This window comes from Vigna unguiculata, chromosome 8 (genome assembly GCF_004118075.2).
Source record: "Vigna unguiculata cultivar IT97K-499-35 chromosome 8, ASM411807v1, whole genome shotgun sequence".
NCBI lineage: Eukaryota > Viridiplantae > Streptophyta > Magnoliopsida > Fabales > Fabaceae > Vigna > Vigna unguiculata.
Genome location: NC_040286.1, coordinates 34538298 through 34552335, shown reverse-complemented (window position 1 = coordinate 34552335; position 14038 = coordinate 34538298). Strand labels below are relative to the sequence as shown.

At 34.0% G+C, this 14038-nt stretch overlaps 3 protein-coding genes across 4 annotated transcripts; all 3 read right to left on the bottom strand.

Moving 5' to 3' along the window:
* Window positions 1-983: 983 nt before the first annotated feature.
* LOC114194413 lies at window positions 984-4484 on the bottom strand. Its single transcript, XM_028084607.1, is given in 4 exon segments — window positions 984-1527; window positions 1939-2456; window positions 2459-3242; window positions 4115-4484. Coding segments are annotated over 4 exon segments (1713 nt in total). The 5' UTR covers window positions 4298-4484; the 3' UTR covers window positions 984-1299.
* A 1350-nt stretch (window positions 4485-5834) lies between these two features.
* Window positions 5835-8008, bottom strand: LOC114195470 (UPF0481 protein At3g47200-like). The gene is made up of 2 exons (XM_028085953.1): window positions 6765-8008; window positions 5835-6683 (listed from the first exon to the last, which is right to left on the bottom strand). The coding sequence occupies exons 1-2, from the start codon at window positions 7341-7343 to the stop codon at window positions 5970-5972; spliced, it is 1293 nt and encodes a 430-aa protein (XP_027941754.1). The 5' UTR covers window positions 7344-8008; the 3' UTR covers window positions 5835-5969.
* Window positions 8009-8295: 287 nt separating this feature from the next.
* Window positions 8296-12535, bottom strand: LOC114194003 (lysM domain receptor-like kinase 3). Of its 2 annotated transcripts, none has more exons than XM_028084024.1 (12): window positions 11611-12535; window positions 11278-11311; window positions 11158-11165; window positions 10872-11030; window positions 10400-10596; window positions 9958-10047; window positions 9501-9594; window positions 9258-9409; window positions 9090-9181; window positions 8870-9008; window positions 8684-8782; window positions 8296-8589 (listed from the first exon to the last, which is right to left on the bottom strand). In XM_028084024.1, exons 1-12 carry the CDS (start codon window positions 12263-12265, stop codon window positions 8422-8424), a joined length of 1887 nt encoding a protein of 628 aa, XP_027939825.1. In that variant the 5' UTR covers window positions 12266-12535; the 3' UTR covers window positions 8296-8421. The 2 variants fall into 2 exon arrangements, with proteins under 2 accessions (XP_027939825.1, XP_027939826.1); XM_028084025.1 differs by having other exon boundaries at window positions 10872-11027; window positions 11611-12534.
* Between the last annotated feature and the right edge of the window lie 1503 nt (window positions 12536-14038).

Genomic DNA, 14038 nt, shown 5'->3' with positions numbered 1-14038 from the left:
ATTATTATGAATACATATATAGTGTATATTTTACTTAAATATTTCTATGCTTTGTATTTATCAGATTTATTATTGTCTCTATGTTTGTACTTTATGATGTAAGACAGACAGAACAAGCCATTGCACTGCTGCAAGCAAAATTTAAATAATTTATGGAAATAATTAATAATTTTATTGAAAGTAACTATATTGTTATTTTTGTTAATAACTTTTATCTCATTTGTAAACTCAAAGATAAGTAATGTGAAATTAATTATTAAAAAATGAGAAAGAAAACGGACAAATACATAAAAACAACGGCAAAAGGTTGAATACTTTTCATTCACATTAACTTACATCTAAATACATAGAGACAAGAAAACATATATAAAGAGCGAAAGTAAATAAAATATTTAGATATTACTTTTCCTTTTAATCTCTATCTTTTTTCTTCTTCTTTTTTTTAAATTTTATATTTATTTGGATTAAAGGGAGAGTGAAAAATTAAAGGAAAATAAAGAGATTTGGAAGGTGAAATACGAATAATGTATACTGCATAAATTTATGCTCACATTTTAAATTGTCTATATTATGACAGAATAAGTATCTCATACTTTCACGGAAATAAGTTTACTGCCAATTATAGTTATCCACTCTCATTGCATTCTTCTGTTTTTCCTTTTCACTTTTATTTTTCAAGTTTAAATTAAAAAAAAAAAAAAAACTTTGTTTTAGCATTATTAAATATCAAGTAAACATGTGTATTAGAATAACATTCCTAGATTAGTACTTTTGAGATATGATTTCTTAAAATGCAAATTCACTATCATGAGACACGTTCTCCAAGACAATAAAGAAGAGACTAATGAACAAGAAAAACTGAGATTTTATGATTCTTCCTCACCTGAGTTGTTTCAAGTCTTTCACCTTTATAAGGCAATCAAGGACTACTACTATCCAAGAACCCACAACAGTTTACACTAGTAATTGCAACTTAGAAGAGGTTTCTTTAACCAAATATTTATAAAAGAATTGTAATTTTTCCTCTGCACAAACAATGGTAATGTAAAACATACAGCATCTCAAACAATTTCCTCAAAGAAAGAGAAGTGATTCACTATCATAATTTCCTACATAATGAATAACAAGAACAGAGACAGTAAAATATATCCACAGCCGGTTGCCCATTGTAGAACATAGAGATGTTTCTGCTCTGCCATCTACCAGTCTTGTTCTTTAATTTCCTTCTGTTTCTTTTGATTTCTATTTATTACCTAGATGCAATCCTTCACAAGTTGCTGTTATGATGAAATATCAGAATTAGCCTTTTTGGTGAACAGCAATTTGGTGAATGTCCATGTCCTTCAACATCACGGAACGCCCACAAGAATCACAGGGCGCAGTCCTGGAACCACAAACACTCTCATGCTCTGACAAACCTCTTAATCTGTCACGGACATCCATGGCAGAATTCCCAGCTTGAACCATATCACCACAAAACCGGCATGTAATAAGACGCAGGGGGCAAACCGAAGCTTGATGCTCCACCTAGTACAAGGAAAACTTAGTCATTTTTTATACAAATTGACAACAAAAGACAAAATTCAGGATCCCTGCACTCCTTATGATTAGGAAATTAAGAAGAGACACATTTCAAGAATTCATGTCTCTTAATCATTTCCAATTTCTCAAAAGGGAATGCCAAACATGCTCGTTTGAAATACATCCATCTCCTAAAACCTCTCCAAATGTTGGAAAAACAAGTATAATTCCATACTTCAAAGATTAATTCTACAAATTAAACTCACCTATCTCAGGAAGATATAAATTTGGATAGGCATAATAGTATCGACATAATAGCATCAACACATGACACGGTAAATAATGAATCGCAGATATAGAGACAAAAAGAAGAATTAGAACATTGAAAAGAGAAAGAACGAGAGATGTGCAGCTTACCATTTGCTCTTTCTCGAGGGTTATTCCACACGGGCAGTGAAGTGGCTCATGAAAAACTTTCATGTGCTTTTCTAATTCTACCTGCTGGAATGCCTGACCACATCTGTCACAGTGAACGTGGTTATTGAACTCTTCAATCCTAAGAACAACTCCACAGCCTGCACGCTGACATACAACAATGTGCCTCCTACAGTAGGCTTCATGCAGTGCAATAGTCCTAGTGGGTATATAATGCTTGCAGTTCCTACATTGTTCAGTATCCATTTCCATAGATGACACAGAAGATGATGCTTGCTGACCAACTTTTTGGTTGAAGTTATCCTGGACCACTACTGATATTTTATAGTTAGTCACTCCCTTGAAGCCATAGATACCAATGCTGTAAGTTCCCACACCCAAGCTTTCATCTCTAGAGCTAAGAATCAAAGTCTTTGAGCCAATATCATGAGATGACCATTCATGCTGGTGTCGTGTAGGGAATATGAGAGGATGTTTAGAGATAAAAAGATCAGTGTCCCCCCACCAGTCTCTGATTCTAGTTTTACCTCAATACAAGAATTCCCAGAAGATAGTTTCTCCCATATGACATTATTGTCTATGGAAAATTTATAATACACAAACTTTCCTTCTTCTACTGTTCCAAACTGTGACATTCCAAATGAAAGTGGCATTAAAACATGTTCATCTGTCTTTTCTGAAGATGTATCAGGATCAACTATGTCAACTTCAATATCAGTTTCTAAAACAGATACACTTGAAGAAGGTTTTAACTCCAGGACCCTTAATTTGTATGCAAGTTCTCCATAGTTTACAGTTAGAATGTCACCTTGAGAAAGGGTAGCATGCTGCCGAAGAGATGTTTCAAGGATAGCCTTATGATTTGGCAAGTCAGAAAATCCTACTCTTTCAGGTTGAAGTTTTGCATATGTCCCTTTTGGAAGCCAAACATAGCGGATTTCAACTAATGGAGACTCCTGTGTGCCTTCAGAAAATAAATTATTCCAAACATGAGGAGGAAGACCCACTGAACCTTCATCAGCAGTGAATTCTAAAACTCCTGAATGGGTGGTCCCTTGTTTCTCTTTATCAATATCTTGGATGCTTGAAGAACTTTCCTTGTGAACTAATGACAATTGAAAGTATAAGGGTCCCTTATCAAAAGCGCCCTGATCAGACAGTTCGGTGAAGCAAGAAGGGGGAAGCTTGATCTTATCTCCACCACCTTGATAGGGTACAGCCTCTAGTAGTCTATAAAACACTATTCCTCTGCCAGCAAGTAGGTTTTCTTGCATCTGTTGGTCAGCCTGAATTGAGAAGGGAATCACTTAGTATTTCACACTAACAATGTAGACATAAAGGAAGTATTTGCAGCCACAATTTTGTGCTGGAAGGTAAGGTAAACATTTGTATACGTATATTAGCAAGATTATTTTCACTAGTTGAGCCCCTCAAAAGCTTACTGCTTAAAGGGCCATGTTAGAGATTAAACTCTTCTAGGCCACCAGCTTACAGCTCAAGCTTTGGTGTGAACGGTTGTTCGACACCAACTAGCTCTTCTTAATATACCACTTTTGAAGGTTTGACAACCACACCACCATAACACATCACAAAACAATATGGACTACTATGAATACTCCACTCAATTTGAACTTTCCAATGAACATAATTGTTGAATCACATATTTGTCATTTTTGTACAAGTATAAAGAAAGCGTTTTGACAGCCATATACCAGCCATATACCGTAAAGGTAGAAAACAGGGAGCATAAAATCAATGTTAAATCAAAAGTGGAAATTTGACTATCCTCGTCCTTATACTACAAGGATTAATTTATGGAGTGAGATAATCAACCTAGGGCATGATCTGACAAATGACAAGGCCTGATCCTAGCAAAAGGTAGACATAATGTACTGAACAGCCCAAAACAAGAAAGAAAAATGCAAAATCTGGAGATGGCAAAAGGGGTGAAAATTTCACATGTCAGATTTTCCAACCCTACCTACGTTTGCTTCAAAGTTAATATCTCTACAGAACAATCTACAGTATTACAGCTCTAGTTTTCAACAATTTAACACAGAAATCAATCTGAAGGACCCAATAACAATATTACCCTTTAAAAAAGAACATATTGAAGAAGAAGGAAAGGGTTTGATAGTAATGAAAGGGGTGTGGATACCTTTAGTTGCGCTTGTACCGCATCAATACGACGAGATCTTTGAACTGCTTCGAGGGCTTCCTTTTGCTTCTGAGCCTCTTCTTTGGCCTTTTTTTCCTTCAGCACTTTCAACCTCGCTCTTTCCTTCCTCTCCCTCTGTTCTTTCTCTAGCTTTTCTCTTGCTCTTCTCAGTTCAAAATCCATATCTCTCTATGTGATGTGTTGATGCTGCTGATTAAGGAAAGGATGGAGTTCCAATTTGTGGATGAATAGTATGGAATCAAGAAGTGAATTTTGAATAAACCATTGTTGTTTGTTTTCCCTTTTATTGTTGTTGGTTGGTGTGCTTCCTAGATGAATTTAATTTAATGTTTTGATATTTAGTTGTTTGGTTCTAGAAAAGTCTGGGCCTTTCTTTTGCGGATCGACTAAACCCGTCTTTCATGTGTTGGAACGTGTAATGTAAATATTGGATTTTGTATTCTTTCTTTCGTCATCGCACACGTAAATTCCATGGCCTTGTGTTTGATATAAAACAAAAAAATAAATTGGAAATAAATTTAGATAATTTTTATAATAAAATTTTAAGATCTGTATATAAAAGATTATTTGTGATTATAATTTGTTACTGACATCTACAAGTAAAAGTACTTAAGATTTCTAAAATATTATATACAATAAGAATTTGAGAAAGTAATACTCCAAATAGTACAAATCCAGGTAATATATTGAAAAATAGAAAGCCAAATTAAAGTTACTTTTTAGGAAATTTATGTGTAACTTAATTCTCATATACTTTTTACGAAATTTTGTTTTTAACGTGTGTGAAAATAATTTTAGATTATATACAAATTTGTTTTACTTTTTTTTTCTTACTTATATTCTTATAAATTTTATGAAATTATAGTATACAATTATAGTTTAATATATATTTTTAACATATTAAATAAAATTTGGCATAAAATTTAAAAAGAATAATAACTTATTTAAATTATATCTAACAAGATTAAAAAATCAAATTATAAAAGATGCAATATAATATTGAAACCATACATGTTTGTCTAAAATAAAAATGCAATATAATATATTATTACATTACATTACATTTAGACTAAATGAAATTCAAGTCAAAAAATAGAATATTGAAGAAATAAAAACAAAATATAAAAAATTAAACATCCACCAGATAACTGAATAAAAGTTTGATTAAGAGAATATGTGCAATACCATTCACAATAAATATATATATATATATATATATATATATATATATATATATATATATATATATATCAACATAGCAATTTGTAAGTGTTTTGTGTGTGATATTTCTTAATTGTATAACTTAGAATGATGAGTAATAAAAAAAGAAATTAATGAATAATCTAAAGACAAAACATACCCAATTAAACTGAAATTCATTTTATTAAATTATGCTGGGTTTTAACCAAAACTTTTATAGATCAATTAGTGATATAAAACTCCAATATTTTGATTGAAATAATAACATCAAAAGAATCATTAAAATTGTATGTACGGCTATCCTTTAATCTTAATGCTCTTGTAATTTGTTACTCTAATTCTCTATATAAATCTCGAATGAAAGGTTGAAAACTTAACTTCTTATCTCTAGTTTTTAACTTTGAATTCTAATATTTTTTTAAATCTTCAGTAATTAAAAATAATATTTAACAGTAAAATTACCAGGATTTAGTAACAACCCCCATATACATGAGCAAGAATGAGAAATAATGAAACAGAATAAATAAAAGTTGAAGTTGTGAGGGATCTGAATGAATCAGGGACGATGCCATGGTTTTGGTGAAGGTTTGACGAAGGAAGAGGAGGGGGAGTTAGGAGTTGAAGGTTGATAAAACTAAGCAATGGTGTAAACGGTCTGAACAATGGTAAGAGCGAAGAGAAAAACCGCAGCAACAAGGGACACAATAGCCCAAGGGTTTCTGAAGTAGGTGTGGATGAGATTGGCGCGCCACATGTTCCATGGTTTCTTGCAGTAGTTACTCATGCTCATCCTCACCACATCTAACACTCCATGCGGATCCACAGCAATGTCCCTCGAAAGCGAGTTGAACAGTTTCGCAACCGCCTTGTCGCTGCCGAGAGCGTTCACCAGAATCCCGTTTCGGTGGAGAAGCGCCACGTCCATCTCGCTGTCGACGATGGTGTCCATGAAGAATATGTACGAGGTGACGTCATTTCCTGCTTCCGCGTGTAACCGCTCGAAGGCGATGAGGTTCAGGAACATGTACTCGGTGGTGTCGTCCACCACTAGGGTTGGCAGCCGAAGCACGCCGCCGCCGAAGGAGATGTCGCCGAGGCTGTGTGTGCGGCTTTTCATGAAGCGGATTCCGGCATCCTGGAGCTCTGTTGCGGAGCGGATGATCTCGTCGTCGCCGTGGAACCTTCTTCTGCGTTTTGGTTTGGAGACGCGCGTTCGGTGAGTGGGTCCTTGGTAGATGAGGCTTTTTCTGTAGACGTCCAACACGTGCATGGATTTGCCTAGGGTTCTTGGTTCGGGTGTCCCTGCGGAGAAGAACTTCAACATTTGCTTCATCAGTAACTCTTCTCCCTGTCATGTATATGAATTTCAGAGCCAGTTTAGAAACATATGTAATGTAATTTACATTGCTTCTGTATAACAATCGGTTACCTGGTTTGTGTCATTCTCAAGCTCAATCAATATACGAAGAACCGTGAAGGGAAGCTGATTCTCGAGCATAAGCATGTCACGTTTGATATATGGCACCACATTCAGTTTCCCGTGTTGTCCAAACACAGGATCGTTTTCTGCATAATCATCAGGAACACCATCATTGGCTCTCATGATCTCCAACATGAAACACCCATCAACAATCATCATCTGCACGAACCTTGGGCTGTCCTGCATCCAGATTTCATCCAGTGGATTGTACGAGCCTCTCAACTTTTCAACCACTTGGTCCATGCAGTGGAAGATAAGCTCAATTGGCTTTTTGCACCTCTTGAGAAAATGGAGCAGAGCTCGATGCTTGTGATCTTCCATGTCCTTCAAATGCTCTTCACCATGATGATAAGGACCAAATGACACTGCTTGAGGCCTGTACGCCCTTTTGTTCAATGCAGTGACTCTTGAAGGAATCTTGTATATGGAATGTCTCTGCCATTGTTCCTTCTCATGCTCTGAAGAGATACCATTGCTCTTGAGCTCCTCCTTGATTTGGACCACCCACTTTGTTTCTTCCATGTTCATGGTGCCTCTTCAGCGTCTCTCTCGATCTTGAAACATAGGTAGGATTTTCTGGATCATATAGTAATGTTATGCACGTGGAAATCATAAGCCTAAAAGATATCAATGTCTAATTGGAATCTTCACTTTATGCATGTTAACCAACACAGTTTGTAAAGAAACTGTTATTTATAGCTGAACATTTCTTGCTTCCAATTTCTTCTTGGATTCTCGTCCCCCGCGGAGTACTCTTCTCTATGAAGAAAAGAATGTATACAAGACTGTCACCAGCCATTAAAGCTCCATTGTTAAGACACTGGACAGCTATATTGTTAGTCTGTTGTTATTTTGAACATACAAAATAAGGATCTTTCACACAGTATCTTTTGAATACTCTTTTTAAAATTTATTGAAAAACCTTAGATATATGTTTAGGACCCTTTGTACTATGGTATTGTTAAATTTTCTAATTAGCCCTATTTTATTAAATATTTGTAATATTTGATACCCAAGGAGGTACTATGTGTGTAAGAACAATAACAGCCATGTGTATGGCTAGAAAATGAGTTAGGAGTTTCATAATCAAAAAGGAAAGGTTTTGAACTTATTAATTGAACTTAAAATTTGTACATTTGGACAGCTTAAACTTACATAAAAAAAAAAAAAAAGCTTTCTGTTGCACGTAAACTATTCAAAATTGGACTACGTTTGATTTTGTCATTGAAATCTTGCTAAATAGACATTTTCCGCTTTCCCCTGAAAATTTGGCATTCAAATTAGATTTAACGATAATTCTTCACTTTTCAGTAATCGTGATGCAATTCTACTGAAGTCAACAGAACATCGACCTTTCCAAGATGGAGATTCTAATCATGTCCTTAAAGAATCTAAACATCCTAATAAAGAGAAAAATCAATCCAAAATTTTTAACGAAAGAATTTGAAGAATACGAGACAGAAGGTTATCAAATCAGATAGAAGAAAATCCACAAAACTAATTTTAAAATCCCAATTCCATTCATGTACAAACTTGTCAAACCTTACACACTTGCTTTCAAAGGTCATTGAAAACATGGTGCAATAGGTTCAAAGAACCATCACCATCACCTTACAGACAATAGATTTATGAGAGTTTGATTTTCGTAGGAAGCAGTTTCATCCTCAAAATCCTCAGTAGGTGATGAAAGTGTCATAAGAGCAACAACTATAGACCTCATACTTGGGCGTAGTAGTGGATTATCTCTTGTACAAGCTCTCCCAAGTTGAGCAATCTGCAACTCAAACAATCAATGTAGTAAGTTTTGGCTGAGATAAACTGTGTAAGATATAAACATTCAAATTATTTTCACAGAAAAATGTTTCAACCTTGAGAACTGAATCAATTGGATAGTTTTCTCCAAGCCTGGGATCCACCAGTTTGCGAATAGCTTCTGAAGGATTACTCTGATTAAGTGCTTCTTCAAACTGCAATACAAAACAAGTGAAGGGTAACTTCATTTATGTTCAAGTAGATATGTAAATTTTTGAATTCAGAGGAGTTTGAAGACTCACCAAAGCTACAAGGCCCTTGGATTCAGCAACAAATTCACCTGTTTTCAGAACAGCATTCTTTGCAGAAATCAGTTCATACAGAACCACTCCAAAAGCGTACACATCTACTTTTGGAGAGACGTCACCATACTGAGCATATCTGCAGAAAATTCACATAATCAACTAAATCCAAATTTCATATAGGGGGTGGTATCATTTAACACAACATAACAAATCATACTCTGGTGGCATGTATCCAAATGTTCCCACAAGACGAGTGTGAAGTGTGGACCCTCCAACTTCAATAAGTTTAGTCAAGCCAAAATCTGCTACCTGTATTTAAAACCTTACTTATTTTATCAAAGAAGAATGGGAAAATCAGGTTTATGAATAGTGGTAGCAGAGTAACCTTTCCACGGAAATTTTTGTCTATTAATATATTTGCAGATTTTACATCACGATGGATATACACTGGCACAGTGTGCTCGTGAATATATTCAAGGCCTCTTGCTGAATCTAGAGCAATTTGCACTCGGCTAGACCATGGCAAAGGATCTTTCCCTGGAATCATGTTATTACCATCATTGATCGTTCCACAGTAAGGTAACATCACAGATAAAGATAATTATGCATCAACCCAAGCTGATCTCACCTGTACCATGCAAATATTGGCCTAAGTTTCCGTTGTCAATATGTTCATACACAAGGAAAAGAGATCCTTCAACGCAATATCCAATCAAACGCACCTGTGGTTTACATGAAAGGTAGTTACATGAATACAGAAGAAGATATAGAACACTCTTGGAACTGTTTAGCCCAAAAAGTAAACCCTGTTGACACTCACAAACTACCATCACAGAAGTAAGATAAGATTTCACAGGTTATGTTTGGCATGCTACAAAGTAATGTAGATCTGATGTTAATTTGTAGGATTATCACTTGGATTTGCAGAAATAACTTTTCAGGATAATTATAAACTGTTATGTAATTCTTGTTCATAAAAATCACCCAGAATATTTACTTTTTAACAGGCTTAATGTTATGAAAACTTTACAGAAAATGGTTAAGTATCCATCCACGTGCTTGGAGTTGTTTGAAGGATGTTGTACCAGATTCAAGTGATGAACGTGAGTTAAGACCTTCAACTCACAAAGAAATTCAGTAGATGCTTGCACGTCCATCTTTTTAATTGCCGTTTTCTGCATAGAAAGGAATAATGAGAGAATAAAAGCAAAATGGTAAATGGTTAACCTGAAATGGAATTAAAAGCAAGAACTTGCTTACATATACACCCTTAAAAACATTATCCATTCACAATTAAACAATGATACACAACATATCTTTCAGTTCAATGAAATTTCTTGTTTCTTAAAGCCTTACAATTTAAACATATCTCTACTATTCTAATCTATATTCTACCATGGAAAAGCCTTTATATGTCACCAATTACATCACACATGTCTAAAAGTAAAATCTTGTGTTTCCTTTTTGTTTTCCTTTACTGGTATTTTTGTCTGATTATGTTATAAAATTGATTACACATGTATGTACCTCGCCTCTCAGTTCTGCATAATACACAGCTCCAAATCCACCTTGACCAATTTTATTCTCCAAACTGAAGTTATTTGTAGCCTTTGCTAGTTCTTGATAAGTGAACTCCATCGATTTTGCCACCATAATTCCTGTAAGGCCAGCAGCTGTAGTAGTCCCACTGGATCCTGAAATTTCATATTCTGCACTTCCAGAGGCTGTACTCAGAAGAGGAAGAAAAATCAACAAGTAGTATCATGGCCATTAAGCTAGTACATATCAAATTCTAGGAATATGCAGAGTTGATTACATGTAAACTTTGAAAAGGTTGATAAATAGCAGGCATTTTTTTACAAGGGATGCAAGATTATGAGAAGAATGTGTCAATGAAAATAAAGGGTTATAGTACTAAAATTCCCCCATTACTAAGAATATGTGTTATGTGAATCGTTTAAAAGGTATGTGTTGTATGAATACAAAAATTTAACCGTACCATCTTGAGTTGAAAACGCCGTAGAATTTTCTGTTGGCAATTTAGGTTTCTCTCCTTCCTTCTTCTTGAAGAATTTAACATATATGCAGATTACTAGTAATAGAAGACCGCATATTCCTGCTATGGATATTCCAGCAACATCACCCTTAGCTAGACCTGCTTATATACAGAAGCGAATTTAAGTTCTGAGAGACTGACTTTTTCTTTGTGTTCTCACATTTATGTGAACAGTAAGCTGAAAATAATCTTCTTATAACTAACTCCCTATAAAGTTTGAGAGCCAAACCTGTGTTTCTGCAAGATGTAAAAGAAAATTAAAGTTAAAAAGATAGAATCAAACATGCAGCAATATTCAACTGTGTGTGCATAATTCAGCATGAAAGGTGAGACAACCAAAGTTACCCACCTAGGGTGCAAGGGAACATACTCTCCAAATTGATCTGGCAAGTTAAACAAAATTAAAACGTCAAGCAAATGCATAAAAGGTTATCCAAAATGCTTTGAACAAGAACAAAGTGATTGTTTTAACCCCCAACATGCTGATAATATACCAAAAGAAAGATACTTTGATCAGGGTTGTTGAATTTTTGTCTTGTAATTTACATCAGAAGGTTTACAATAAAGGTTTACCAAAATAAAACTCCGAAACATTGGAAAACATCAGTAGAAGTATCTAACTGTATCTAAATTTTGTCAATGTCAAAATACATTACCAACATGATGTAAGAAAAGAGCATACCTCTTCCTGGAATGAAAACAATCCCACTCTCTTTGCTGAAATTGACTCCAGGATTATAATTCTGCAGCAACTGTGCATCAAGATGAGCCTCGTTGGCAATATCATGCAAATTATTGCCAGGTCTGAGTGGATATGTAATAAACAAACCATAGTCTTGTGAAACCTGGCTGTTCCCACAAGAACAATTAACCGTGACATTAACCTTGGCATTTTTTGGTATACCATTTTGGCCATAACTGTTGAATCTCCTCAAAAGCTCAACAGTGGTGAGATCGGCATATTCCACTTTGGCAATCGAATCATAGGTGTCACCTTCAGCAGCTGAGTACTCAAACACATGCCCCAGAAACTCATCACTGATACAGTCACATGGAAATGGAACATTGATTCTGTCAAAGTAGAAGACATTTTTATTGAATATTTTGTCTTTATTGTAGCTTATTATATCGTCAGAATTGGACACAACGCTTGATTTCATCAAGGGTGTTATAACATCCAAGGACATCCCTGTATTCACATAATAGGAACCTAAAGCTACATTACATCCCTTCAAACACTTTGCTTCAACATTGCAACAAACGTACTCCAGCAACAAAAACAACAGCAGTAACCCTTTTCTGAGTTCCATTGGATTAGTGATCAATAAAAGGAACATAAAGAAACGCAAATCAGAAAACTAGATTTCTAAGACTTTCTACACCTGTTATAGGCCAATAATCATATTCACTTTTTTGCCTTGAAACCATGTCACACTTCCACTTCTAAAACACACACGTTATGAAATAAGTAACTCAAACATAAAAAGGGTGTAATTACATGAGTGAATGAACTTAAACTATGAATTCATATGCCCACGTTTATGGTTTTTTATTTTCTGCACAAACACCTGATAGGTTATAACGTTTAACAGTTTCAACGAGAGTGTGGAAGGAACAGTACTACAATTGGGTAGAAAATAATTGAAGTTGACTTGAATGTCCTTTGTTTATTTATTTATTCTTGTGTAGCAACTTGCATGTCACTTATTGAGGGAATAACTGTTGAACTCTGCATATATTAATGGTTATGTTTGACGAGGATGCATTGTACAACTAGCAGGGAATCTTTGTGATTGCGAACGTTGGCTTTGTCTGATCCTTTGTATCCGAAATGCCAACAGTGTCGGCCAATTTGCCAACAAATTAACGACTTCGAATTGTGTCCTCTCATGGTTCTAACAAACGCAGAACAATTTCCATTTTTATATTTTGAGGCACGCCTGTATCCAACTTGACTTTCACTCATAACAAACAAAAAGGAATCTGCGAGATAAAGCCAATAGCATATAAAGTCCCACATCTCCTAATAGGAGAATCTAGATCTTTCACTTAATGATGAGTCCATATTCTTTATCAGTCCAGATTCTTTATTGATTTTTTTATGCTGATTTTTCAACTGAGCATTAAAAATACACATTATTAATATTTTAAATATTTTTTTAATATATTTTAAAATATTAAAATTAATAATAATTAATGTATTACGAAAATACGATAGAGTAACAGAAAAAAAAATTAATAAAGAATCCAGATTCTTTATTTGGAAATGTCAAAGAGTGCTTCATGGAGAAATCTGATTTTCATCTCACATGTAATGTAATCATATTTTTAATTTATAAAAAACAATTAATGGCGTATTGTCTAGAGATTAATTAATTGATAATGTTATTTGATTTGATGTTTCTCTTAATAAATTAATATTATCTTTGTAAGCATTATTAACTAGTTAAAAGAATATAAATTTCGTCAATTAATTATATTATCTCTTACTTTGTTAATGCTCTTCATTACACCTAATATCAATACAATAATAAAGTACATTTGATAAAGTTGAAAATATATATAATATTTTATTTATTTGTAGTATAGTGTCAAAAATTAGAATATATTAAAATCACTCGAGCTGAGATCTGCTATTTTATGCAAAATATTTAAGCTCCGTAAATTACATAAGTACATTTTTTTAGTTTATTACACGTCTATATTTTTGAATATTTATCTCTTTACATATATTTCGCAGTTAATTAGTAATTAGTAAGGTGGGTTACAATTTTAAAGCTTGTATTCTATCCTCTTCAGGTTAAGGGTATCTTTGTAGTTTTTAGTTTCTCTCATTTCTTTTGTCTTTGCTTTCTCTTTCTCTCTTTCTCTCTATATCTATCTATCTATCATTTCCAAATGAATACAATGCGTTTGTTTCTTTTCTTTTGTAAATAAGTTTTTCACTAGAAAGTTGTCTGAGAATGTTTGTAATTTGTTGTTAAAAATATTATTTTTCTGTTGTAATTTGTTGATGTTCAACCATATTAAATTTATAGTGTACATATGGAATAAGATATTATTTTTTTTATTGTGATTTTCATCAAAATTCATTTTCATTTTTTCGCAAG